At 40.4% G+C, this 27,919-nt stretch overlaps 1 protein-coding gene across 1 annotated transcript in view; it reads left to right on the top strand.

The window, feature by feature from the left end:
- LOC126428311 (uncharacterized) overlaps positions 1–27,919 on the top strand; it is a 60,247-nt gene that overhangs the window by 24,953 nt on the left and 7,375 nt on the right. The window contains exons 3-5 of the mRNA XM_050090243.1: positions 3,392–3,513; positions 15,132–15,253; positions 21,337–21,407. Of these exons, the coding sequence (XP_049946200.1) occupies positions 3,392–3,513; positions 15,132–15,253; positions 21,337–21,407 (315 nt within the window). The remainder of the gene's footprint in view (positions 1–3,391; positions 3,514–15,131; positions 15,254–21,336; positions 21,408–27,919) is intronic.

The following is a 27,919-nucleotide window of genomic DNA, read 5'->3' as shown; positions in this document are numbered from 1 at the left end:
TTAGCTAAGTCCAGACCTCGGAACATCTGACGGATCAGCCCTCAACCTGAGTAGGAGTGGATTTTTAGTCCTTGGTACATGTACACGGGGCTGGTGAGGATTGGATGAAATCATTGTCACTGAAGTGGACCAGTGAGCTTGCAATGGTGCAGCGAACCATGCAGCTCAGAAGTGTCCATGGTCTTGGGGCAAAACTGATGGGTGGACTGTACTGTATTAACGACACAAGACTACAACGTAAAGGAATTTTTGGTGGTACTCGATAGCACTGACATGTTAGAGGCAGATCGGAGAGATGTAATAGGACACAATTTTACGATAAGGAATGGCAGAAGAAACTATGGAAACAACTGAATCCTTAACAACTCCCCCTGTGCCGTGCACCAGGATTTTTTATGCAAGTCCAAGATTTTGCACCTCAGTTCTTTAGACAATGGATGTAGTCCAGCCTGAGTGGCAACGCAAGAAGGCAGAGAGGTTTTGTGTAATAGCATCCTTCCGCAGAAGTGACTTGTTATCCCCTCCCCCACTGTACGTACTCAAAGCAAACCTTTGATGAAAAATTGTGCACACAGCACCGTCCGAGGCCAGTACCAAGTGTGCCACTGATGGTGACCAGAATGGACTTTGCCTGCCAGAACATGAGAACAGAAGGCAAAGTCAACTCATTTTGAAGGGTTACACCCACCCGCTCAATCACTCTGCATGACAGAGCAGTGATGTCTAGAGCTCCACAGACCGTGTGGGTGGCAACCATTGTTGCAGCTTTACCTGACATTGCAGCAGAGAGGGGCTTGCTAACAGTGGGTCGCCCAACAATGACACTGGACACGGAAGTGGCACCGTGTTGTATTTTCAGGCGAGTCCTGTTTCTGTCTACAGCAATATCCACTTGTGGATCTTCCGAGGAGGATGGGTTTTGCTGAATTGCATTTGTTGTCCTTATGCAGGACAGGCACCTGGTGCGACTGGTGAGGAGACTCACTGAGTATACAACATAAACACCTCTGGTTTGCATACCTGATAACTTGCACAACAGCCCTTACATTTCTGATTTTTTAAGGTCAGTGCATGTGTCCTGTCTTCAGGGACTCCATTATCTTTGAACAAGTTAATGCGAGACCGCATGTTGTCTGTGCTGTCATGTTCTCCAGATCTTACCCATTGAAAACATCTGGTCATAAGTTGTAGAGAAACTGGAACTTCAACATTTGCTCCTTTGTTTGAAGAACTCTGGAATAGAGCTGTAGCAGTGTGGAATGATATAACTGTATCTGTCATCCATGCTTAGTTTTACTTGTTGCCCAGCTGTGGTAGAGCCATGGCTGCTGCCAGAGGACCAGGTCTGTGTACTCAATTTAACACCCTCTACCTCTCCAGAATTCCTATGAATGTTATGTTTTCTTTCAACAATACTGTGTGTGCGCAAGAGGACAAATTCTGTTTTATAAAAAGATAACTATTTATCAAACATGACTGTTGCATGTATGAAAAGGTTTTTCAGAGGCCACTACTCATCGCAGAATTTCACTTCTTAAATTATTTGATGAATCACGTAAACCTCGTCTTCAGATTACAGTAGTGATACAAAAACATTTTTTTATACTAACAAGCAAAGCTGTTACAAGTATTCCAAGCATACAGAAACATTAAATTGAAAATATAAAACACTTTTAACATCTATGTGTACTTTTGTTAAATATTTTTGCATTGCCATTGTAGGCTGAAGATTAAATTTATACTTCCTCTGTCAGAAAACTTCGATGACTTTAATTTATTTCTGAGTTTGCAATACTAGAAAGGAACAAATGTTGCTTTTATGCTACCTGGTATGTATGCGTCCTTAAAATGACCTTGGTCATGTTTCTGTGCAAACTCAGTAGGTAGCAGGGCTGTGCTTAGCAAGACACTGTTTGGGTTCTTGAGTTAAGGTGACGCAATGGATGCTGATCGTAAGTAAAGAGGGAATATTAAGTTCTGTACTAGGCTCAGAAAAACTCCTAGTGAAACATGAAAAGTGATTAAGATTAAGCAAGCATATGCAGGAGAGTCACTTTTAAGAAGTGGTGTTTTAAAGTGGCCATCAAGTTTTTTGTGAAGGCAGAGATTCAATGCAAGATTATTCCAGAGTTGGTCACTCGTCTACAGCACATTCCTATGCTAACATAGAGCGTGTAAGGCAGTTATTGCAAGAAGACTGCCATGAAACTGTGCATGCAATACGAGAAGAGCTAAATTTGAATCATGATATGTGTCATAAAATTTTATGCGAAGATTTAGGGAAACGGAAACTTAATGCAAAACTCATCCCTCACACACTATCAGATGAACGAAAAGAGGAAAGATGAAGAATTTCTGCTGAACTACTGGATAGAGACAGATTTGATCCCGCATTTCTGTCAGTGATTATTGCTCAGGATGAAAGTTGGTGCTACCAGTATGAGCCTCATGCGAAGTGTCAAAATGCTGAATGGAGGAATCTTGGATCACCAGGAACCTTCGAGAACATAGACAATGTTTATAGCATTCTTTGATAGTAAAGGATTAGTTCACCGTATGTTCCTCCAGGTCAAGCAGTGAACCAAACTCTTTACATCAAAGTTTTGAAATGTTTGCAACAAGCAGTTCAATATTGCTACCCAGATGTGTTGCATTTTCAGGACTGGTTCTTGCTGCAATACAATGCAAGACCCCTTACGGCTTTATCTGTTACTGAGTGTCTGGCCAGACATTCTGTTTTTGCCATCCTACATCTGCCATATTCACCCGACCCCTCACTTTTTGATTCTTTCTTGTTTCTGTGAGTGAAAAGGCGGCTGAAAGGAAAGCTTCATCAAGATATCACAAACGTCCAACGGCCTGTGACAAATGAGCCTAGAAGCATTCAGTTTCAAAATCTCCCAACTTGCTTCCAAGACCTCCAGAAACATTGGCAACTGTGTAGCTTATAGATAGCCAAGGGAACTACTTTGATAGGAGCTGGGCTCATCACTTGGTAAGTGCAATTTTCTTTTTTTTTAAAAAAAAGTCCTGGAACTTTTCTGAGAAAGGAAGTGTTTTGAAATATGTGGCTTCATTAAATAATTTAAGTAGCCAATACATCTAGTGACTGGTAGTCATCTATCAAAAACCTTTTTGTAAGATTTTGTTATTTTCAATCTTTCCTGATGCAGAAATTGTGATACCCAGCAGCGTATATGAATAAATGCAACCATACTGATATTGTTTACTTCCCCTTTACACCTGCATTGACTGAATCCTTTTGCATCACACCTTCCCTGTTTACTGCTCTCACTTCCTCCTCCTCCTCAACCCATCGTGCCTATCCCATGGATAAAGTGTTGTTAATTTATCTTAGTGTAATATGTAATATGAATAACTGGTTTAACAGAGCTGGAAATGAAGGTAAAGGAACAAAAGGATAAACTCGGGGAGCTACGTGAATGTCAGAAAGAGATGGAAATGAAAGAGAGAGAGGAGGATGCTGCAACAGATTCTTTAAAGCATGAGATGGTGAGTTTTTAATTTGATTTGTACCACATATTAAACAATTTTACTCCCTGTTCTTGTACTGATAATGGGTCATTTCAAGACAGTGTGGTGAGTTCTGTAGTTGTAATTGAATTTTTATTTAATTTTAACTTCTAAGCCATTTATGTGATTGTGAATAGACACAAATGAAACATTTCAATACATAATCCACACTACAGCGTGTACAAAATTACTTCAGGATGCATGGCTATGATGGTGAGGCCCTTGCTGGAGGCACAGCACACATTTCACTAATCCCACGAGATCTGTAGCCACACCAAATGCACACAGTTGCCAAACATCACCCCCCCCCCCCCCCCTACCATCACAACACTTCCCACTTACTATATACTTTAATTTTAAGCAGTTTGCTGTCCTGTGTGATCTTTCATTGCACACTGGGATTTTGTTTGTGTTTGGGTTTATGCTCACAGGAATTATTATTTTATTTATTACTGGTTGTTACCTGCTGTTTTGCTCACTTATCAGTAGATTTTTTCTGATGAGTGTTGGTGAGTAAGCAAGCTAGTAATTTTACAAAATTTCTGTGTTTGTAATGGCGCAGAGACATACATGTAAAAAACGTACCCGTTATGTGGGTACATAATGAATGTGTTTATATTATTTTACTGCATATCAAATCTGAAAGCATGCATTGTATTTTCTAATTATATTAAAACAGTGACTTGATTCATTACATTCCTGCAGAAGTATAAATTTTAGGGTTTTCTCTGGCCCGCCTAGTACTGGACCAACCATTCTTTCAAGTATATTAGAAGCTGTAAGAAGTGCGTCACACTCAATGTCTAAAATGCGATGGACTTGTGACTGTTCTAATGTCTCTGTAGCTCTCAAGGCTGCCTGATGTCCTGCATCCAAGTTCTGGCGGACATGAGATTGCTCTGAGGTTTGTTGGATTCGAGTAACTTTCACAGCACGAACTCTCTTAGAACTATACACTAAATCAGCCTTACGTTTGCTCAAAATGATACAACTTTCTAAAGTAGCCTTTGGTATTCCTCAGGGTTCAATCTGTGTCTATACGTTTTATCATCAGAATAGATTAAAAGGTAAAGTCATGAAAATGTAACGGAGTGAGTTACTTTCACAGTTAATAATACTGGCATTAATACTTAAGTGTAGATTGAACATGTTCAGAATTAAATAAGCATTGTATTGATAACATTGAATCATGTTCAAACAAATTTCAGGCATGTAGCTGGTCATAGTTTTAATTCATTGCACAATATTTTGCCTGGGCACCTGCCAGTACCTTGAGGTGAGCCATGGAAGACTGACGAAGACATGCTCTGTTCCACCCTATAAAATCTGATAACTGTGATGGTGGCTACCAGTTGGTCAGTGCGTGGAGCTCCATCTCAACGATTTGTTCCAGTCAAAGACGACAGTGTGTGTCAGTGCCTGCGGCGAGCAGTAACACAGAGGACAGCTGAGTTTTGCGGTTCCTCCAGCGAAGTGTGGTCTGTCTGTCAACTTGAATTTTGGCACATGCACAGAATGTGGGGCGCAACAGAACAAGTTTTCGTCAATCTCAGATTGCTCACCTGAAAGTAACTGGCAGGTGCTCAGTTGAAATATCCCACAATGAATTAAAGTATGACTGGCTGCAAGCCCGAAATTTGTTTGAACATGGTTCAATGTAGCCAGTACAATTCTTATTCAATTCTCAACATGTTTAATCCATAGTTAAATATGAACACCAGTATTATTAATTGCAAAAGTGACTCACGCTGATACATTTTCGTGTCTTAACCATTTAACCTATTCCGATGGTATTTGGTGTGGAGATAGGCTGATTTAAGAAGTATTGCTCCGGTTTGGGAATATTGTAGATCCGAGCTGATGCACAGAACAGTCAGTCGTAGTGGGGGGGTGGGTAGTCTCCAGGCGACCCATGTTTATGTCTAGTGACTTTGCTGTTTCCTCTTTGTCCATTGCTCTCACATCAAATGAAAACAAAATGAATTCTGTGACCGGGAGCTATCAAGTGAATTAAAATACGTACACATAATTACGGAAGGCTAAAATTTGTTATTGGTTTCAGACTATATTATTTCCACCTTTCTGGCAGTTGAGCATCAATGGCCTTGCATAACAATGAAGTTATTTTTGTCAGTTTGCTAAAGAAATTTGGCTTTTATAAGTCTTTTCCTCTGAGGAAGTCAATTTATTTGAAACGAAGTGTGTAATTCCACATTATTGACTAGTTTAAACTGTTCACTGAACTTCAAGTGCACGTTTTCATCCTCTAGCATGTTTGGCATTATGCCATAATAAAGAGCCAAACATGAGATAATACAGTATTGGTACTCCAAGGAAATTTACATCCGTATCAGGACATGTGAATGTGCACTTTAAGCCGAATTATGCATTTTAGCATGGTTCACGAAATTCCAGTGTTCTTGGAGTATCCTCTAATGTCTTGTTCCTTTTATGACATAATGTAAGATCTTTTAGTGTTTTACACATACGAACTTTCGGGCTTCCTGAGTCATCGTAGCTGCACAAACGCTGACGCCAGTTGTCAGGTGCTCTCTGGCAACTGCTAAAATGAACCTATTTCTAACAGGTCACAGAAAATATTGAGAGTGATTGTTTGAAAAGCGTTATTTTCAAAATAAATTTCCTTTTACGCAAGATAGTCTATGTGTGAGAATGTACGGTGAATTTCTGAAATCACAAACCGGTGGACTCTCATTTAAAAAGTAAACTCTTTGAGAACGACAATTTAGAATAATTTTGAGCCCAGAAGATGAGACATTTTTCTCATTGTTAAAAAATTTACTGGCACATTTGTGTAATGTATCTTAAAGTGTAACATACACAAAAAAAGATCAACATTATATGTGAAAGCTTAGCTTCTCGTGCAGCTTTTTAATCTTTGAGACTAATATGTGAAAGCTTTACTTTCCTTGTATTAACACTATGTATATTAATTTAAACCATTAATGTTTCCTATTTGTGTGTTCGCTCTACTTAACAGTGATGTTCCTATTGGTTTACTACATCACGTGTCCTGTGCTCTGAATGTCCGCTGTCATCGGCTGGCGAGATCACGTGACGTGAGCTGTGACTGGCTTACAAGAGCACATCACAATCTAGATTTCAATGCTTCAGAAAGTAACATGCGATGTTCGGTGGAATTCAAATTTATACTTTTATAACACAAATGTATGCAGTGTTCATGTTGCTGCACATCAGACATCTTTCCAAAACGTGTTTTTTTCCCCTGAATTTCATTTCCTAAAGTGCCAGGAAATACTACGCCGGTGTATAAAACCATATCATTCCTTTGTTTGGTTAAGCTTTACAGTTTTGAGGAAAAGTATACTGTCACTTAACGTGGAAAAAGTGTATTTTCACCTGGGAGAAAGTTTATTTTTTACTGGGAAAAATCCGGGAATTTTTTCCTTGTCCATGTATACATCCTGCCATTTCTATCACATGTGGAGCGCAGCAAAAATGACTGTTTAAGACACCTCTTTGCTCACTCTAATCAATCCAATCTTGACCTTGTGATCCCTGCAGGAGCAGTATGTAAGTGCTGCAGTTCACTGCCCCACAAAAAAAAGTGAAACATATGGAAGGTGTGGTCAGATGTTGTATATAAGGGGCATTCGAAAAGAAGTGAGCTGGAGGCATAATTACAGAAACCAGTACCTGTATGTTAGAAGTATTTACCCTGGCTGTTCAAACCAAAGTTTGCCGGCTGCTTTACCTACAACTGAGCCTATGTGACTGTTCCATTCCATACCTCTACAAAGTGTTACATCCAAGTATTTGCATGTATTAACCAATTTGAATACTGAGTCATTGATATTGTGGGCATATTGTACTACTTTTCTGTGTGAAGTGCACAATTTTACGCTTCTGAACATTTAAAGCAACTTCCCGTTCTTTGCGCTTCTTTGAAATCTTATCAACACATGACTGAAGGTTGGTGCAGATTTTTTCAGACAGTATTTCATTACAGGCATCCACATCATCTGCAATAACTCTGAGGTTACTATTAACATGGTTTTTGAGGTTACTAACATAAACTACAAACAGAAAGGGTCCTAAAACACTTCCCTACTGTACACTTTGCTTCCTCAGATAACCTCTCCACTCAAGATAGCATACTGTGTCCTCCCTACCAAGGAATCCTCAAACCAGTCACAAATTTTGTTTTATACTCCATGCAATCATTCTTTCGATAATAAATGTATGTGTGGTACATCATCAAATACCACTCGGAAATCGAGAAATAATGCATCTACCTAATTGCCTGGATCCCTGGATTTCAGTATGTCATGTGAGGAAAGTGCAAGTTGGGTGTCACATGATCAATGTTTTGGGAATCCGTACTGGTTAGTGTGGAGGTGGTGACTCTGTTCACAATACCTCATTACTTTTGAGCTCTGAGTATGTTCTAAGATTCTACAACAAATAGATGTCACGGATAAAGGACAAAAGTTTTACAAACCAATTCTTCTACCCTTCCGTTTGCAGCCCTTGTCTTCTCCCATCCATCCAGCAGAGTCCACGATGACCTGTGTGGTAGTGTCCACTTCCCGATCTTCCTGTCCCTCCCTCAGCATCACTCCCCTGGACACTTGCCCAGATGGACTCTCAACAGTGCTAAAAGAATACAACTACAGACATTCTTTCAGCAGCTGAGCTAGCAATCCCCTGTTCCTTAGTCCACCCTGATGGAAGACAGTACCTTGGTGGTCATAAGAAACCTGAGGCCATTAGAGATCATAGGCGGACTCTCCAACATCATAAGCGGCACCCATCAACGGAGCACATCATTGCCTTTAAGCAGCTCCATACCTGGGTCCGCCACCTAATAAAACAACAGAAGCAAGAATGTTGGGAATGATGCATTTCAGTTATCAGACCATATACCTCTCCTTCACAGGTTTGGACTGAGATCCGACATCTCTGCAGGTACCGAAACCTACAGGTGTAGCTTGTATTACCTTGAATTGCACTATCTACACTGACCTAGATGCTGTCGCCAAACATTTTGCTCTGTATTATGCTCAAGCCTCAGCACCTGAGAACTATCAGCCTGCCTTTTGCGTTCTAAAACACCAGGTGGAGTGAAAGCAATTATCATTTACTACAACCCACTTTCAGCCATATAATGCATCGTTCAGTCAGGGGGAATTCGGAATTAGTCACTGTCATAGCTTACTGCCCTGATATAGCCCCAGGGCTATGATCGGGAACTGTCGGTGGATTGTCAGCATCATATGCTTCCCATTTTTAATTGCATCTGGATTAAGGGCAAATCTCCATCACAGTGGTGAGAAAGCATTATTGTCCCAGTGCTGAAACCAGGTGAACACCCTCTAAAGATGGAAAGTTATCACCCAATAAGTCTCACCAATGTTTTCTGTAAGTTGCTTCAGTGCATGGTGAGCTGGTTACTGTGTTGGCTCCTTGGGTCTCGGGGTATTCAGGCTCCATCCCAAGGTGGTTTTTCTCCACGGCCATTCCACTACTGATAATCTGGTTTACCTGGAGCCTGCCATCTGAGCAGCTTTTGCCCAGTGTCAACACCTTATAGCCATCATTGTCGACCTGCCAAAGGCTTATGACACCACCTGGTGACACCACATCCTTGCTACCTTAAACAAGTGGGGTTGGGCGCTGATGACCACGCTGTTTAGTGCCCGTAAACCTCACACACACACACACACACACACACACACACACACACACACACACACACACACACACACACACACAAAAACGTGGGGTCTCTGAGGTCTGCTCCCAATTTTTATACAGAACTTCCTGTCATGCTGTATGTTCTGGGTTTGAGTTGGTGCTTCCGACATTACCCCCAATATCCAAGAGAAACTGGGTCCTGCAGGGTTCTGTATTGCGTCTCTCTCTCTCTCTCTCTCTCTCTCTCTCTCTCTCTCTCTCTCTTTCTAGTAGCCATCAATGGACTAGCAACAGCTGTGGGGTCCTCAGTATCACCACCCTTGTATGCTGACAACTTTGGCCTTTACTATTGCTCCTCTAGTGTGGGTGTCGTCAAGCATTGACTGCGAGGTGCCATATGAAAGGCACAGGCATGGGTCCTCTCACATGGTTTTTGGTTTTCAACTGCCAAGAGCCACATCATGCACTTCTGTCTATGTTGTACCATTCACCCATAACCAGAACTTTGCTTGCAGACCTGCTACTCAATGCGGCGGAGACTTATCACTTTTAGGAGTGGTCTTCGATTCTTGGTTGACGAAATTCTCCATCTTTTCCAACTTAAGGCAAAGTGCTGGCTGCACCTTAATACACTTCGCTGCCTGAATAATAGCAGCTGGGTTGCACTACCGTTCTGCAGCTTTACAAAGCTGTGATACAGTCCCGTCTTGATTATGGGAGTCTGGCATATTGTTCACATCACTCTCAGCATTGCGGATACTGGATCTGATACACCACTGTATGGTTTGACCTGCACAGGAGCCTTCGGAAATAGTCCTGATAACAGGTTCTGTCATTGTGGATTATGCGCGAACAACAGCTTGTTATGAAACTTCCTGACAGATTAAAACTGTGTGCTGGACAGAGACTCAAACTCAGGACCTTTGCCTTTAGTGGGTGTGGTGTGCGTACTGTAAGACCTTCGGTACACACACCATCAGATTATTTGAATTGTCGCTCTAACGAAGTAGGCGAGTGTCAGCAATATGTCTCGTGGTCTTATCGTGGCGTGTTTATCTTCTGCCGTTAGGTCAGACAATAGAAATGCCACTTGCACGCTTAGAGTAGCAGATTAACGGTGACCAACTTTAAACAGAACTTGATTAATTTTCACACACATTTATTAAAATAATAAAAAGCATAGACATTACGTAACTTGATTCTGGATGCTGTTTACAATTGACAATCTGAAGTTCCTTTGGTCATGGTACGTTAATCTTATTCTCACATATCTCTGATACTTGACAAAGTGTCGACTCATTTACCTTCATGGCTATGTACAGGAATATGGTAATCTCATTAGGCGCAGACTGAAACTTGACTATAGACTGGTGCAGACTGGTCACTGTTATAATACCTCGAGCGTTCATGTATTACTGTGCGAGTGTGATCTGCGAGGAGAAAAGATTCTACGTTAGCAGCAATCTCATTGGCTGCGTTACATATTAATACGTGGATCAGCGGAAGCAGAATTTGGTCCGTCTCTAAGACAGCGCCATCTCGTAGTGCGGAGACGGACGAGCTCTGCGCCTGCGCTGGTGTGCTTAGCGGGGCGCGCTCTAGTGGGAAATTGTGTGCGTGCTGACTACGCGGAACTATGTACACAACAGTGGGCAAGTGCTCCACCAACTGAGCCACCCAAGCAATACTCACGCCCCGTCCTCACAGCTTCACTTCTGTCAGTACTTCGTCTCCTACCTTCCAAACTTCACAGAAGCTCCCCTGCAAAACTTGCAGAACCAGCACTCCTGGTAGAAAAAATATTGCGGAGACATGGCTTTGCCACAGCCTGGGGGATGTTCCCAGAATGAAATTTTTACTCTGCAGTGGAGTGTGCGCTGATATGAAACTTCCTGGCAGATAAAAACTGTGTGTCGGACCGAGACTCGAACTCTTGACCGGTCCGGTCCTCACCCTACCTGCTCATTTACTGTTCTTCCCCCCTTCTCGCATGGTCTGTTAGATTTGTTTCTCTTCTGTGTGTCTGCACTTCTCTTGCCCTGTTTGTGTTCTTAGTATTTCCTAAGCAATTGTTTGGTGGGGTACATGTGGTAAGTAGTGGGTGTTGGGAGCTGTACATTCCCTCATTACAATCTGCTTTTGGGGCTTCCAGCTGCTTCTTAGGTGGGACATCTTGCCTGCCTCTTTCCTGTGTCTCCCTTTCTTTCTTTTGTCCCTTATCTCGCCTTCGTTGATGTTTCGTGGACATCGGGCTTTTCTTCCCTCGGGTTTTGTGTGGTAGACTATGTATGATCTACAGCATAGAGACTCATCTGTCGAGGATAAGGGGACTGATGATCTTGCAGTTTGGTCCCTTTAATCCTCTAGCCAGCCAGTCAACCAACCAATCAACCAGTTGGTGCCCAAATAGGTTATACTTAAAGTAATGACTGCCAAAACAAGTGTCAGAAGTTCCTTTACTCAATTCGATTCAGAGAACCTAATGCATAATGAATTTATTTTTTTTCGCCGTCTTGTATTTAACTCCATACGCAACGTGAAGCAAAGTTACTAGCATCATACGACAAAATGAAAATTTGCTCAAAATTTGGATTTGCCAAGAGAGGCAAATTTGTAAGAATTTTTTTAATTTTAAAATTATACTCTCCAACTTTGCTGCCCAGACAAAAGGAGTTCTCTTCACTAGTAATTTTGTGACATTTTTCATGGTGACTGTGTAGTTCTCCATAAAATTTCAGTGGTAATAGGCTACACCAAGAAACAATTGCAGTTTTTTTAACATTTTTCAGTGCTGGAAAATCATTTGCTGTGTATGTTAACTGTGGGTCTAGTTGTATACCATCTGACTCAGTTATGTTCCCTAGACAGCACGCTTGCAATTGTGAGACTACCATTTTTTGAAATCAAATTTAGATTACCAGTACTTATACAGGTTAGGAAGTTTCTTAGTCACACTGCATGCTCTGTCATTGTACTCAAAAAGACTATTATATCACCAGGTGCTACACTAGACACATTGTCGGGTTTAACCTTGTAAAAGTAAATCATTGAAACACGACATGAGCATTTTGGAGGCCAAAGGACATCCTTATGTATTCATAGTCCCCGAAGGGCACAACAAAGGCTGTTCACTACCAATATTTCATAGCTTTTGTTAGCTGACGGTAACCAGATTGCTTACCTAAGCTGGTGAATAATTTCCTTTTGCCGAGCTTATCCAGAGTGTCATTTATCGTTAATAGGGGATAGGGTTTCAGTGTTGTGGACTCATTGACTGCTCTCGTGTCTACACAGATGTGACAAGACTTTCCCCATTACAGATTTTTGTAGGGGCTCTCTCTGAAGATGAAGCTCAGAGATTGAAAGAAAGTTGACTTAATTTTGCTTCTAGAAAACCTGAAATATTTTACTCTATTAAAGACTTCAAGTGATAAGTTATTTAATATGGTGATGGTGCTGTAGGTTGGCATAGCATCACCTGCAGGAATCTCGCGGTATGTTGAGGAGGTTCGTGGAAATCTTTTCTTCAGGGGAAGTCGCAAATTTGGCTAGAACAGGGTATGACATGTACTGATCTGCTGTACACAGGTTTTAAAATTTCTTTACATTTCTCTTTTTACAGGTAACATAAGTGCAGAGGAAGACTGCACTGTACTTCCTTCTCTAGATTGTCACATAGATGATAAAATGGTAGATATCGAAATAGATGACAGAGGGATAGAGAAACAATTAAAATCGCTCTAAAGAGGAAAGGCCGCTGGACCTGATGGGATACAGTTTGATTTTACACAGAGTAAATGAAGGAACTTGCCTCCCTTCTTGCAGCAGTGTACCGTAGGTCTCTAGAAGAGCGTAGCGTTCCAAAGGATTGGAAAAGGGCACAGGTCATCCCCGTTTTCAAGAAGGGACGTCGAACAGATGTGCAGAACTGTAGACCTATATCTCTAACGTCTATCAGTTGTAGAATTTTGGAACACATATTATGTTCGAGTATAATGACTTTTCTGGAGACTAGAAATCTACTCTGTAGGAATCAGCATGGTTTTCGAAAAAGTCGATCGTGTGAAACCCAGCTCGCACTATTCGTCCATGAGACTCAGAGGGCCATAGACTCGGGTTCCCAGGTAGATGCCGTGTTTCTTGACTCCTGCAAGGCATTCGATACAGTTCCCCACAGTCGTTTAATGAACAAAGTAAGAGCATATGGACTATCAGACCAATTGTGTGTTGGATTGAAGAGTTCCTAGATAACAGAACGCAGAATGTCATTCTCAATGGAGAGAAGTCTTCCGAAGTAAGAGTGATTTCAGGTGTGCTGCAGGGGAGTGTCGTAGGACCGTTGCTATTCACAATATACATAAATGACCTTGTAGATGACATCGGAAGTTCACTGAGGCTTTTTGCGGATGATGCTGTGGTATATTGAGAGGTTGTAACATTGGAAAATTGTACTGAAATGCAAGGAGGATCTGCAGCGAATTGACGCGTGGTGCAAGGAATGGCAATTGAATCTCAATGTACACAAGTGTAATGTTCTGCGAATACATAGGAAAGATCCCTTATCATTTAGCTACAACATAGGTCAGCAACTGGAAGCAGTTAATTCCATAAATTATCTGGGAGTACGCATTAGGAGTGATTTAAAATGGAATGACCATATAAAATTAATCGCTGGTAAAGCAGATGCCAGACTGAGATTCATTGGAAGAATCCTAAGGAAATGCAATCCGAAAACAAAGGAAGTAGGTTACAGTACGCTTGTTCGCCCACTGCTTGAATACTGCTCAGCATTGTGGGATCCGTACCAGATAGGGTTGATAGAAGATATAGAGAAGATCCAACGGAGAGCAGCGCGCTTCATTACAGGATCACTTAGTAATCGCGAAAGCGTTATGGAGATGATAGATAAACTCCAGTGGAAGACTCTGCAGGAGAGACGCTCAGTAGCTCGGTACGGGCTTTTGTTGAAGTTTCGAGAACATACCTTCACCGAGGAGTCAAGCAGTATATTGCTCCCTCCTACGTATATCTCGCGAAGAGACCGTGAGGATAAAATCAGAGAGATTAGAGCCCACTCAGAGGCATACCGACTATCCTTCTTTCCACGAACAATACGAGACTGGAATAGAAGGGAGAACCGATAGAGGCACTCAAGGTAACCTCCGCCAGACACAGTCAGGTGGCTTGCGGAGTATGGATGTAGTTGTAGAATTAAAATTTGCATAAAAGTTCTTTCAGGCTGTTCATTTTAATGGCATGTTGTTATATTATCAATATTTAGTTCATGTTCTTTGGTGAATCTAGTACATGGAGAATTTCAGTCTCTCCGCTTCCAAAATTACACAGGTCTGCAAGTAAAAAAACTGCATACTTTTGCAGCTGTCGTGCTCTTATTTTTTGTCACAATCCTCTTCAATGATTGTCTGCCATAATAACCAATTCTCATTTTTGTATGCATTATAACCTTGTGGATGACGTTTATCCATTTCACCTGTATGTGGTATAGATCTTTGATATGGTGCCTCTTCAGTCAGCAAACACTTGAGCTACCTTGTTTATGGAAGCACCCACCATACGAGCACCAACATCTGCCCACATCCTAAGTCACTTAACTCCAGCATAACGCTGTCACAACTACACAGAACACTGTTTTGACCATAACTGGCACTTGCAGCATATTTAGGATATTGAACAGGTGCCGTTCAGGGTCAGATACAACAGCACAACCAGCATGCTTGGCTGGCATCTTCATTTATGTTCAAGGATGCATTTCTGGCAGTGTTTCCATATTTGTAAGTGGTAATATAAGGTTTTTCATGTGGCAGTATAATGTTTGTCATGTGGCAGTATAATGTTTGTCAAATCAGTGGTTGTTAAATCATACATATCTAGAAATGCTATAATGTTGTTGTTTGCAGAAAATTTTAAAAGACAAGAAGCACAAACTTGAAAATAAGAGAGAGATGCTGAAGAACAAAATAGAAGCGTTAAAAAATTTTCAGCCATCGGCTGAGGACGCTGCCAATTTACAGTTATGTCGGTAAGTTTTCAAGGTGAAGTTAAAAACTTTTTTTTTTAGGATCTCTAAATGCTTTGAGAATTCAGTCATGTATGTCTTTATTTATTTATTTATTTATTTATTTTTATTTTTACTTTCAAATTCAGTTACATCCTTCAGGAGATCTCTTGGTTTTTCGAAACAAATATCGGACAGTTGCTACCGTTACATTAATGGCAAACAGTGGCAGATAATTTTACAACAGTAATAGACTTGAACAGTGATACAAATTATTGAATGAGTAAAGTAACCACCCACATAAGACTGAAATTATTAGTGTCTCTGTGTGATCCACAACGGTTTGTTGAATTAATGAAAAGGCGACTCCAATTGCTTTGTAGAACTTTATTCAGTCCAGAACCACTTTCAGCTTTCTTACTAAGCCATTCTCAAGTGGGTCTGAAACTGCTATACATATGATAGAAGTATACATGTATATGATTGAAAATGAAAAAACAAAGCTTACATTTGTTCATGTAATGCACACTTAAAATTACTCTGCAAATTTGTAGCTGTATCAAAATGGTATCTAGACGTTTGTAAATATGCCCTGTAAGCAGCCCACAACACTTTCAAGCTATACCAAAAAACACTTTAGTTCCCTGTAGGTCAACTTTTGTCGCAGTAGGACTATAATTCTTTACTTGACATGGACACTGGAACAGTATTGCATTTTTATTAAAAAAATGTTTTTACCCTCTTACTTCTACTGCCTGCAACTTTGAATCTGTCCAAATATAAAGCCATCTCTCACTGTATGATCACAGAATATACCAGTAACCTGTAATTTATTGTCAAACAAGTTAATTACATCCTTTCTGTTTAAGTAAATAACCTCCTCAGTGTTGGAACTCTTCAGAAACCAAGACTGTGACTTTCACAATACATTATTTCTGGTTAGGTGGTTAAGAAACCAACTTTTCTTACATTTTTGAGACAGCTAGCAAACGTTAAACTGCACATAAGTTTGATGGTATTTCTTTATCTCCTTTGTTATACAGATGGTAAACTTAAGCATATTTCATCCAATCAGTAAATTTTCTGGTGGTAGACAAGTAGTTACGCAAATAACTTAGTATGTCACTAAACTTGGAACGCTAATTAACTCTGCTGATATTTTATCATAACCACTAGACATTTTTTATTTCAAAATTTTATACTGGTTATTACTTCTTCTAGTGTAGAGAGAGCCACATTGATGTTACTAGAGTTATTAGTAATGGCTTGTGTGAGATGTTCAATGGCAGCATCTATTGAATGTGAAAACCTTATCTTATCAGCAATAGTTTATTAAATGTTTGTTAAAAAGTTGTGCGACTAGCAGTGGAGTGTGCACTGAAAGGAAATTGTCCGATGATAAGAATTTTCCTGCGAGATTAAAACTGCGTGCTGGACCAAGACACAGATTCAGGACCTAGCCTTTCATAGGCAAGTGTTGTACTGCCTGAGCTACCCAAGCATGACTCGTGACTTGTCCTTGCAGCTTAAAGTCTACCAGTTCCTCAGTCTTGAGTTTGAGTCTTGGTTTGGTACACAGTTTTAATCTGCCAGGAAGTGTCAGTTTTGCAACTCTCCACACATTTGCTACCAATATTTCATTTACTCTTAATACTATAAACTATTTCACTCTCCAAAATGTTGGGTTCAGGACACGGATTTATATAAAAAGACAGTGCAAGACACCAACATGGCAATATATGCCATCACATATTTGATCTGTATCATAATTTATATCCAGTGTACTTGAAAATAACTTTCGGCAACATTTTTGTAATTATACTGAGAACAAAATAAGGATACGACAGTTGCTGGCAGTTATGGAGTCATTCCATTAAATCTTAGTTTACTATCTTCTACTAGCTGTCAGTTCCTAGTCCACTGCTCATTTCTGGCTTTCTCATTCACTCACAACATACCTCTTTGTATAAGTGCATAACATCAGTACTTTAGTAAATTTGAAGTTTACTCTGTGAAGAGCAGCATTCAATAAAAATAATTTACACAGCATGAAGGACCAGCAGTGATACATACGTATGAGTGTGTTGAAAAGTAATGCCTCCAAAAAATTTTTTGTTCTGTTCTCAAAATCAGTTGATGTATTACCTGCCATGCATATTACTCAGTCGCTGATGCAGGTTGCAAATCTCTGCTGCTAGAGGGCTATAAATTGTAGTGTGTTGGTATGTAATTTAACTATATCACGCAACTATCAGACCCTCAGAAAACTGAAAGCACGAATTCGAAGAGTTTGTCCACACATGAAGCATCCCCTCCTTCAGTATGACAATGCTGCAACAGTCTGAAGCCTTGGATTCACTGTCATTGATGATCTTCTGTACAGTCCTGACTTGACCCTATCTGATTTTCATCTATTTCTAAAGCTTAAAGATCACCTTCGAGGATTTTACGTTGATAGGGATGAAGTGGTGCAATCAGAGGTGTGGTTGTGGCTGTCAACAAAATCAAACACTGTACCGTGTCAGTGTCAACCAACTGATCTTTTGTTGGAAGAAAAGTGATCCTTGCGAAGGTGACTGTGTTGGGAAATAAATGTGTAAACATGAAGATTGTCCAAATTGCCTAATATAATGTTGGAAATTGGCAAAAGTAATGGAATGAGTTACGGTAATCTCACAGTATAGCTGAGGTACTGAGCAATCAACAAGGGCATACAAAAGATTAAAACTCTTGTTAAGAGTCCTGATAATGTCTTTCAACAGAGTAAAATGGTTCAAATGGTTCTGAGCACTATGGGACTTAACATCTATGGTCATCAGTCCCCAACAGAGTAAAGTGATCCACCCCTGTCGTAAGGCCTCTCAGTTCACACTGTGGTCTCACTGCAATCTCCATCTTCCCGCGTTCTATCCCTTGCCTCCGAAATCAGTACACTGTGTGACACAAGCAACTTCCCCTGTGCCAAAGCAGGCTTACCAGTGCCACATTCGTATCTTTTTTTTTTTGTTTATACCCCCTCCCTCCCAGCCAAGAGCCGCCCTTCCCTCCTTCCCTTCCTACCCTTCATGCCTCTCACCCACTCAAACTGACACACCACATCATGATTACACTGTAGCACTAGGATAATATCGTGATGCATGTATATATGTGTGTTTTTATTGGTTGCTTAGCTCTGATGAGGGATATTCCTGAAGGATTAACAATTTCAGTCTTATTTAATGAAAAGGCCACTCCAATTGCTTTGTAGAACCTTATTTAGTCCACTAGCATTTGCAGTTTTTTTGTTTAGTCATTCTCAAGTGGATCTGAAACTACAACACATACAGATGTTTACATACATAGGGTTGAAGATGGAAAAAAACAAGGCTTGTGGAGAAATGCTCTCCAAAAGATTCAAGTCTGGTAGATTGAAAATCTTGACTATCTAATAATGTCATGAGAATACAGTCATCTAAAGATTGTTTAATTTATTACATTATAATTCTATCTTTTGCTTAAAGTGGAGTTCAAATTATTCACCCTATACTCAATCAATATTTGATAATGAGAGCACTTGGTGACTTTAAACATAATATCAAACCATTTTTAAACTTTTTTTCGCTTACGTACTTAATGTCAAATATGTAACACATTAACACATTTGTAAAGTAATCAAATGTTTGAAGGCATTTAATATAGGGGCATTCAATTCTTTAAAGAAGCAGGGGGGGGGGGGGGGGGGGGATACTTACTAATACTGTAGTAATCAGTGTGTAGGTGCAAGTGGGCACACGCCGTTAGACATGATCTATTGCATCCGCCAGTGACAGTCTGCAAATTATTTGCCCTAACTAAAATGTATGTGGAACAAGTGTGTTCAGAGGGCCGCTTCATTTCCAAAATAAATTTTGCGCTCTGCAGAAGAATAGAAGTAGGTGGGAGATACTGGTTGAATTGGAGCTGTGAGGATCTGCCTGAATAGCTCAGTCGATTAGAGCATTGCCCGCAAATGAGAAGTTCTGTGTTTGAGTCTCAGACCTGAACAGTTTTAATGTGCCATAAAGTTTCAAAACAGCTTGTTAATTTGTATTACCTCTCACAGAAAGATATTGTTGTTTTATTAATCTGTCAAGATATTTGCTGTCAGTTTGGGAGATATATGTTTTGCAGTTAATCTTCAGATTTTTTTGTGAACAATGGTCACAGTTGGACATGTGTTTGTAGAGTGAAATAGATGACAGATGAGAAAGTAGTACAGTAATTTAGTGGTGAATTGTAGATTGACGGTAACCTACTGTGAGGTAAATGCTGGCATACGAATTGTGAATTAGATGAAGAGGGTATTGTTGTTGTGGTCTTCAGTCCCGAGACTGGTTTGATGCAGCTCTCCATGCTACTGTATCCTATGCAAGCTTCATCATCTCCCAGTAGCTACTGCAACCTACATCCTTCTGAATCTGCTTAATGTATTCATCTCTCGGCCTCCCCCTACGATTTTTACCCTCCACGCTGCCCTCCAATACTAAATTGGTGATCCCTTGATGCCTCAGAACATGTCCTACCAACCGATCCCTTCTTCTGGTCAAGTTGTGCCACAAACTTCTCTTCTCCCCAATCCTATTCAACACTTCTTCATTAGTTATCTGATCTACCCATCTAATCTTCAGCGTTCTTCTGTAGCACCACATTTCAAAAGCTTCTATTCTCTTCTTGTCCAAACTATTTACCGTCCATGTTTCACTTCCATACATGGCTACACTCCATACAAATACTTTCAGAAATGACTTCCTGACACTTAAATCTATACTCGATGTTAACAAATTTCTCTTCAGAAACGCTTTCCTTGCCATTGCCAGTCTACATTTTATATCCTTTCTACTTCGACCATCATCAGTTCTTTTGCTCCCCAAATAGCAAAACTCTTTTACTACTTTAAGTGTCTCATTTCCTAATCTAATACCCTCAGCATCACCCGACTTGGACTACATTCCATTATCCTCGTTTTGCTTTTGTTGATGTTCATCTTATATCCTCCCTTCAAGACACCATCCATTCCGTTCAACTGCTCTTCCAAGTCCTTTGCTGTCTCTGACAGAATTACAATGTCATCGGTGAACCTCAAAGTTTTTATTTCTTCTCCATGTCCAGATGTCATAATCAGCAATGTTTCGAGAGGACTTGTAGTTTGCAATTGTCAGAACGAAGAACGAGTTCGTCATGGAAGCGTAACTTCCATGCTGCGCAAAATTGACAGAGGACCACTATCACGGCCAGATGAATTTGACGAACTTTGAGAAGGTGTGGGAAAAGATGTGCTGTACACTATAATTTGTGAGAATAAGCCACCTGAGAAGTCGTATGTTATGGACTTGGCTGAAAGCAAGGACACAGTGTCATACAGTCACACCTTATAATCACAGTCTAAACACAATAGAATTGGTATAGGAAAATATTGAAAGGCGTATTGGGGGCACAACACATCAGGGGACTTGAGGGCTCTTAAGAAAAGTTCTTTCCAGTTAGTTACTACCAAGGGTCGAGAAGGATTTTGGAGTAAAGGGCAGAAGTAGAGGAAGAATAATAGGTTCTGCTGTTCAGCACTGATAAAGTCAAATAATAATTGGCACTTGGTGTCATCGAAATTGCTGTCGATGAAATCATCATAATACGGCCACATCTGCCATCAATGAAATCATAAGTATAACTACATCTAATGTAAGTGATTCATTTTCTTTCTGTTGTATAAGTGTATATAACTATTGCAGTTAGGATCTTTATTGAATATGTCAATACATAAGGTGATTTCAGTTTCGACTGTGAAAAAAATTTAAGTTATCTTTACCTCCATGCGTACTTTTGGCTTTTGCGAAAGTGTGAAGTATTGGAGATGGGCAAGGCTGCCCCCCCCCCTCCCCCCCTCCCCCCTCTTGGCTTCTTACCCTGCGACAATCTGTGGGGATGGGTGCGCTTTCTCCACTCCCTGCAACACCCTCTGCAATCAGCCTGCGTACAATTAACACACAGTATCTCTCTCAGAATAACTTAAATGGAAATTAATAACTGTAACTGAAATTTTCTTGAGGTAATTAGCCTAGATCACTTGCTTGCAATTATTTGTTTGTTCACAGGCTCAAATACCAACTCTACAAGGACATAACTGGAGTGCGCTGGGATTATAAAGCTAATGCACCTCAGGGCTGTATCCTTTAATGGAATAACATATTTCTTCTGATTTTGATTTAGTGATGTTCAGATGAGTTAAGAAAGCATTCACTATAGCATCTAGCACCATCTTTTACTATTATCATGTATTATCATGATTATTATTCATCATGCCGTGGAGTCTGTGAAACACGTGTTTTGGAAGAGACAACCGTTCAATTGCAACCACAATTTGTGAAGAACAGTCATGCACATACTACATTTGCTCAATATGATGAAACTCATTTGACTTTTGGGGCTATGAAGAAACTTTGTGAAGAGGTGATTAAATCTCTTTCATGTAATTCAAGAGTGATTAAAGTAATGTCCTGTTTAGATATACACATTTTAAGTAGGTGGACAGACAAATGCACATCATCTACCAACAGGTTGTGATACTGTTGTGTTACGAAGAATGTTGACATACAGATTAAAGTATGTTCTTTTCTCATTCACAAGTATTTGCCATACAATAATGTTGCTATTAATGTGAAATATATCTCACTTTTTGAGTGACTTACACTTTGTCATTTGTGTGTACTAACCAGTTCCATAACTTCATAGTCGAGGAAGCAGTCTTTTATAGTATGAGCATGTATTAGATATGTTGTGCACCCATGTTTTTCTGTGTTCCCTATGATGCAGGGCTAGTAGAGAACTCGGCTCTGTATTCCTCAGTAATGGCTTTGATGGAATATCATTTCACATATTGTTGTTGCTTTTGAACATTGAATTGTTTGCTCTTATGATCTAAACTGGGCTATTGCTGTCAGGCGATGCTGTTAACATTAAGCCTTGACCCTGGTGGTTGTGATTTTACCCAAGTCAGTGTATTCATAGTAAATTTGTCTCATGGTGGGCAACTGAGAGCTCAGTGCTCAGCATCAGAATGGAAATTTCTCATGTGTCTGATCATCACCAAATGTACAGAAATCTCGTGTGATTTCCACTTGGACTGCAAATACAAGGGGTAATGGCACCATGGTTGCATACCTAGTTGAAGTATTGCTGTTGTTAGGATAAGGCTAGTACCTCTAATTCAGTTACCCATCAGTATACTTTTTGTCCCAATATTTTAATAAACATGTTTTAGGCAGTACATGACATTTCTACACACTCGGTATGCATTTAATTTGTGGGCTCAAAAACAAGTCAATTGTGAGTGTCATATTCATTTTGTGAAGTATCATATCTTTCTTCCTTTATATTTCAATAAATACGTTGCTATTGTTATTGTTACTTCACTTTGATCAGTTACCTCATTTCTGACTTTTGACGTGCTACTACAAAACTTTCCTTCATGCATAACATATGCAGTGGAAAACAATTATTTCATTAAGCCCCTTACGTAATTTCAGCTTTTCATTTTGCTGTGAATGTTACAGTGGCCAATATGACAATAAAAGTATTGCATGGTTGCAATTGTTGCAAGATTTTATGTATGTAATTGTTTTAAAGTTATGCGAGAAAGGAAGTAAGGTCACAGTATGTTTGTTACTTTAGAAGCCATTGGAGGCAGAGTAACAGTACTAATAATATTATTAAAACGATTGTTGCTGCTAACCATATAGCGGAGATCGTGAGTCGTAGGTAGGCACAGTGAAAAGACTGTCACAAAATAAGCTTTTGTCCAACAAGCCCTTTGTCAAAGATAGACAAAACACACACACACACACACACACACACACACACACACACACACACACACAACTAAAACACACAACTACTACACAGTACTTACTTAGTCAGGTATGATACTGAATTAAAGTGGGTCTGCCTTCTTGTAAGAACACAATTTTTGTTTCGGTTTGTTTAGTTGCAGGAAGGAGATTCATTATTATTTTCTGCAAGCAGGGAACAGTGCTTCAAATTTGATTATAATAACAGTCAGATATGGATAGGTGAACTTGATTGTGGCCTTGCTTAACAAACCATCCTAGCATTCACATGACCCGCACATCATGGTAGAATAACAGTCTACCACGGAGAACTTCTGCTTTATGTTTAATTGGGTTTAGTTTTAATAGTGCGTAACATCATGGCAATTCTCATATATAGTAAAATCTGCTTTCAAGAAATTCCTGAACATAGGAAAATTTAGCTTTTAAGTATATCAAACCATTTTTAAATTCGGACCTATTTTTGACAAAATTTCTAAAATTCGTTTGTGGCTATTTTTTATTTTTTCAAATGTCACACTATAATTGTAACAGTGAGTGCCACAGTTCACAGCTGATTCTTACTGTCAACATCTTAGTGTTTTGGTCAATAATTTTGTGCCTCATTCTCCTAGTAATTGAGAGTTTACTGTTAATTCATAGTCTACAATGAACGCATTGCGTTATGTTAAATAGTTCCCTGACCATCAGGATATGAAGTGCGTACTTGATTTTAGTCTTCAAGTACACTACTTTCATTGTAGAATATAGATGATATTTCAAGAAAACAATCAAAAACTGGCATTATTTCTTTTCTACAGAGAAATTTCTAAATTTGGAAACATACTACTAAGTTAAGATGATCAATCAGAAAGCAAGAATATATGCAGCAATTTCCACTCAGATTTGCATGCTGGACTGTAACATAAGTCACATTACGTAGTGTTACAAATGTTGGCATGCAGACTAGTTTTGCAATAGCACTAAACTCTTTAACTGCATCCTTATAAAGTGCATGTTTAAACTTAAGACTGTAAAAACAATTGTTTCAGTATTTGTGTCAATAGAGTTGCTGCTGCAAGCTACAATTCTTTGTTTAATTTGTTTTGCACATGACACATTTTGGGTGAAGTTTACTGTTGTCAAGTGTGTGTTTTCTATTACATTTTTATGAGTTAAATGTTATGCTTGCTGTGTGTGAAGTACTGCATTGTTCTAGAAACAACGAGCAACAATTTGTTGTTATTAATGTTTTACATTAGATCGATATTATGCAGCAAAATTTCTTTCACATTTCCAACAATCTGTAGGAGAAGCATAGTCAGTAGCGATAAATTTTCATGTTTTGAAAATTAGATTTGTTACTGTGGTGCATTGAAAGGCCTCCCTGCAGTGGAAACAAAAAATAATTTTTTTGTAAACACTTGTTGCCAGTTTTGTAAAGACCTCGATGCTATTGTTGTGGAGGCCGAGTTGACACTGTCGTTACGGAAGGCCGAGTTCGTGAGTTTGTGAAATGGCTTCTGGTGCAGTACACTGCTAAGACAGTTTTTCTCTGCCACTATTACACAGCTATGGCATATGGTCACGTAACAGGAAAGGACAACGAAGTTTCTACAACACTCCAACAGTTTGTAACAGTCACACAAGTGAGTTATAAAGGTTTACTTATCTTTGTGACTTGTTGAATAATGGAGTCTGCAACACTGCTTGTAATATAACAAAAAAGGCCCTCAATGGCTAAGTGCAAATAATAGTAAGTAAACTTCACAGTACATAGCAAATGCAATTTACAACAATTGTCTGTTGACTTCTAAGAGTTCACTAGACAGCGTTCCCTGTCAAAGTCAGCTCTGGACGAGGATCTATAACCATGTAGGCAAGAACTGCTTTTCTATCTTCCGAGTAGCCTTCTGTCTATTGTCGTCCGGTCAGTGGCGGATTGTACTCGGCTGGCAATTGGCTGAGGCGAATTTGATGTCTTCATCCTCAGTGCCGCCTGTGGTGCTGGTGAAACTCCCACAAGTGGCGAGTGTCTATGGCACTTGTACCAGCTTGCATCATTGTGCCTGTGGTGCTTTTCCCTGGCTGTGTCTTGTTCAGAAGACACAGCACTCCTCCTCCCCAAACCACCGCACCATTGTCATGTACGGCTGAGCACCATATCGACAGTGAGGAGGCGGCACAGGTGTTGGAACCATTGTTGGAGCGACGACCGTTGCTGTAGCCAATGCCAAGTCGCTGCTCGCACCCTGACTACCGTCTTGAGATCGCGAGGGAACACCGGCCGAAAAAAGATGCAGAAGGTGTGTCCCAGCATCCATTGTCAGGGCATCTTCTTGATGGCGTGAATCCGCAACAGCATCTTTCTAACTGGAGGCCCCTCGGTCGGCCTCGGCACAGTGCTGACCCAGCAGTGGTAACATGGCAGGTGCTGCCGGACATCTGCTAGTGGGCAAATGCGGTGTCAGATTGATGCCCGTCGTCTTGAGGTCCGAAAACAGCATTGCGTGACCCCACTGTGAAGGGTGGTGCTTGGGTTGTGTCGACCAGGAAGCCAAGGAAGCTGTGAAGATACAAGAAGTGGCAGAACTTTGCAAACGACAGAGGCGAATTTAATTTAGGTGCCGCTTCTGCAATTCATCGGGACCTCGAATCTGAAACATATGTGGACCAATTGAAGTAGTAATGATGCCGCACTCCCGTGACTTCTTTCTGCCATAGATTCTGTAAAACACATGTTGGCTAATCTGGTATGTCGGCTGACTAGAATCTGTAGGTTCCAGCTGCAGCAGGGGTTGGAGAAAATGCAAGAGTGTGCGGTGGCATCGCCCGTGTAGCAAATCTGCCAACGAAGGCCTGTTGTGGGGCTGAGAGTGAGATGTGGACAAGAAGTGAAGCAAGGCTTGTCCACATCGATGATGCGAGCAAAGTTCGTCCATTTGCTTTTTGAACATGCGAACAAAACGTTCAGCCTCACCATTTGTTAGGGATGAAGCGAATGTAATAATTGAGACTTCCCTAAGCCAGATTGCAATTCTTTTACCTTCTGAGGTGGTTTGACATCATGTATTGCTTGCAAATGTGCCTGTGTCGGATGAACAACTCGAGAATTGCAGCCAGCAACTACAATATTGTCCCTGTAATTTGTACATGAAGGCACAGAAGTAGTTAGCTGTTCTAGGTAGTGTTGAAAAATGGCAGGTGCTGATGTGCTACTGAAAGGCAAAGGAACTTAAAAAGTCCTAAATGTGTTGAAGACACAGGTAGGTATTGCGAAGGTCAGTTTTTGAAAAATAGCGACCTGTGCCTAAGTGATCCACCAGTCTGTCACATCGAGGTAATGCATAACTGCCTGAGGACTGACAGTGGCTTTGAAGTCAGTACAAATCCTAATTTTTCCCGATTATTTGTGAATATAAATTTGTGAATATAAACTACTCGGGAAGACCACTGACTTGCAGAGATGGTATGATTATGCCATTATTTTGCCAGTGAGCCAGTTCTTTCGCAACCTGTTCACAAAGTGCTACAGGCACTGCGCATACTGTGAAAAAGCGCGGCTGGGTGTTGTCTTTAAGCATGATGTGCGCTACAAAGTTATTGGCTTTACGTACGCCAGAAGCAAACAGTTTTTGAAATTCGTCACAGAGCTTAGCAATACTGTCACTTGAATTGAAATGAGACATAGCTATCACATAGGCCACAGTGTTTAGTTCAAACAAGTAGAGACCAAAAATATTAACTGATTGTCTACTTCGTAGAACTTGAAAGGAAACTGTCTTCTGCAGATTGCGATACGTGGCTACAATGTTCAGTGTTCCTATCACTGGAATGTTCTGACCATTGTATGCTGTAAGCATATTTGTAGACTGACACAGTTGTGGTTTGCCTAACAGTTCATAAGTTTCATAGCTTAACAAGGACACTGATGCACCTGTATCTAATTGAAGTTTGACCATATGGCTTGGAATCACTAAAGGTACATACAATTTAGTAGAGAGATGTTGTACAGGGGAACTATTCCAGAATGAGATTTTCACTCTGCAGTGGAGTGTGCGCTGATATAAAACTTCCTGGCAGATTAAAACTGTGTGCCGGACCGAGACTCAAAGGTAGGAGGCAAGGTACTGGCGGAAATAAAGCTGAGAGGACGGGGTGTGAGTCTTGCTTGGGTAGCTCAGTTGGTAGAGCACTTGACCGCGAAAGACAAAGGTCCCGAGTTCGAGTCTCAGTCTGGCACACAGTTTTAATCTGCCAGGAAGTTTCAGGGGAACTATTGATTGTTCTGTGGGAGCAACCTGTTCTGAATTTACAACATGCACTTGCATAGCAGGGAGCAAGTGTTTCACATTGTGACCCGAGGACTTTCTTTTTAAGCAAGCACTTTGTACATGTCCAGTTCGGTGGCAGGAGTAGCAAGTGGCTTCAAGTGGATTGGCATGACAGGCAATCTTCACATTTATGTGCTGAATAGCATTGGGGGCAAGATTTTGCACCACACTGTTGGTGAGCGAAGCACTGCTTGCACTTAAAAGCTGTTGACATGTTACGATGTTCTGTCCGTGAGGCTGTTTGTGTGCTGTTAAGTGTGGCTGTTTACGGGACCACGTAGCACTGGAGCTATTTGTACCTTTCCATTCTACAGCACAAATGTTACCAGAGTGCTGAAAACTGTCTACAGCAAAAGCACAAGAGCCTTGGTAATTAGTGATCTGCAATAAGTCGGGTGATGCTGAGGGAATTAGATTAGGAAATGAGACACTTAAAGTAGTAAAGGAGTTTTGCTATTTGGGGAGCAAAATAACTGATGATGGTCGAAGTAGAGAGGATATAAAATGTAGGCTGGCAA

Source organism: Schistocerca serialis, chromosome 12 (genome assembly GCF_023864345.2).
Source record: "Schistocerca serialis cubense isolate TAMUIC-IGC-003099 chromosome 12, iqSchSeri2.2, whole genome shotgun sequence".
In the NCBI taxonomy this organism is placed as follows: domain Eukaryota; kingdom Metazoa; phylum Arthropoda; class Insecta; order Orthoptera; family Acrididae; genus Schistocerca; species Schistocerca serialis.
This window is presented reverse-complemented; position numbering and strand designations above follow the sequence as displayed.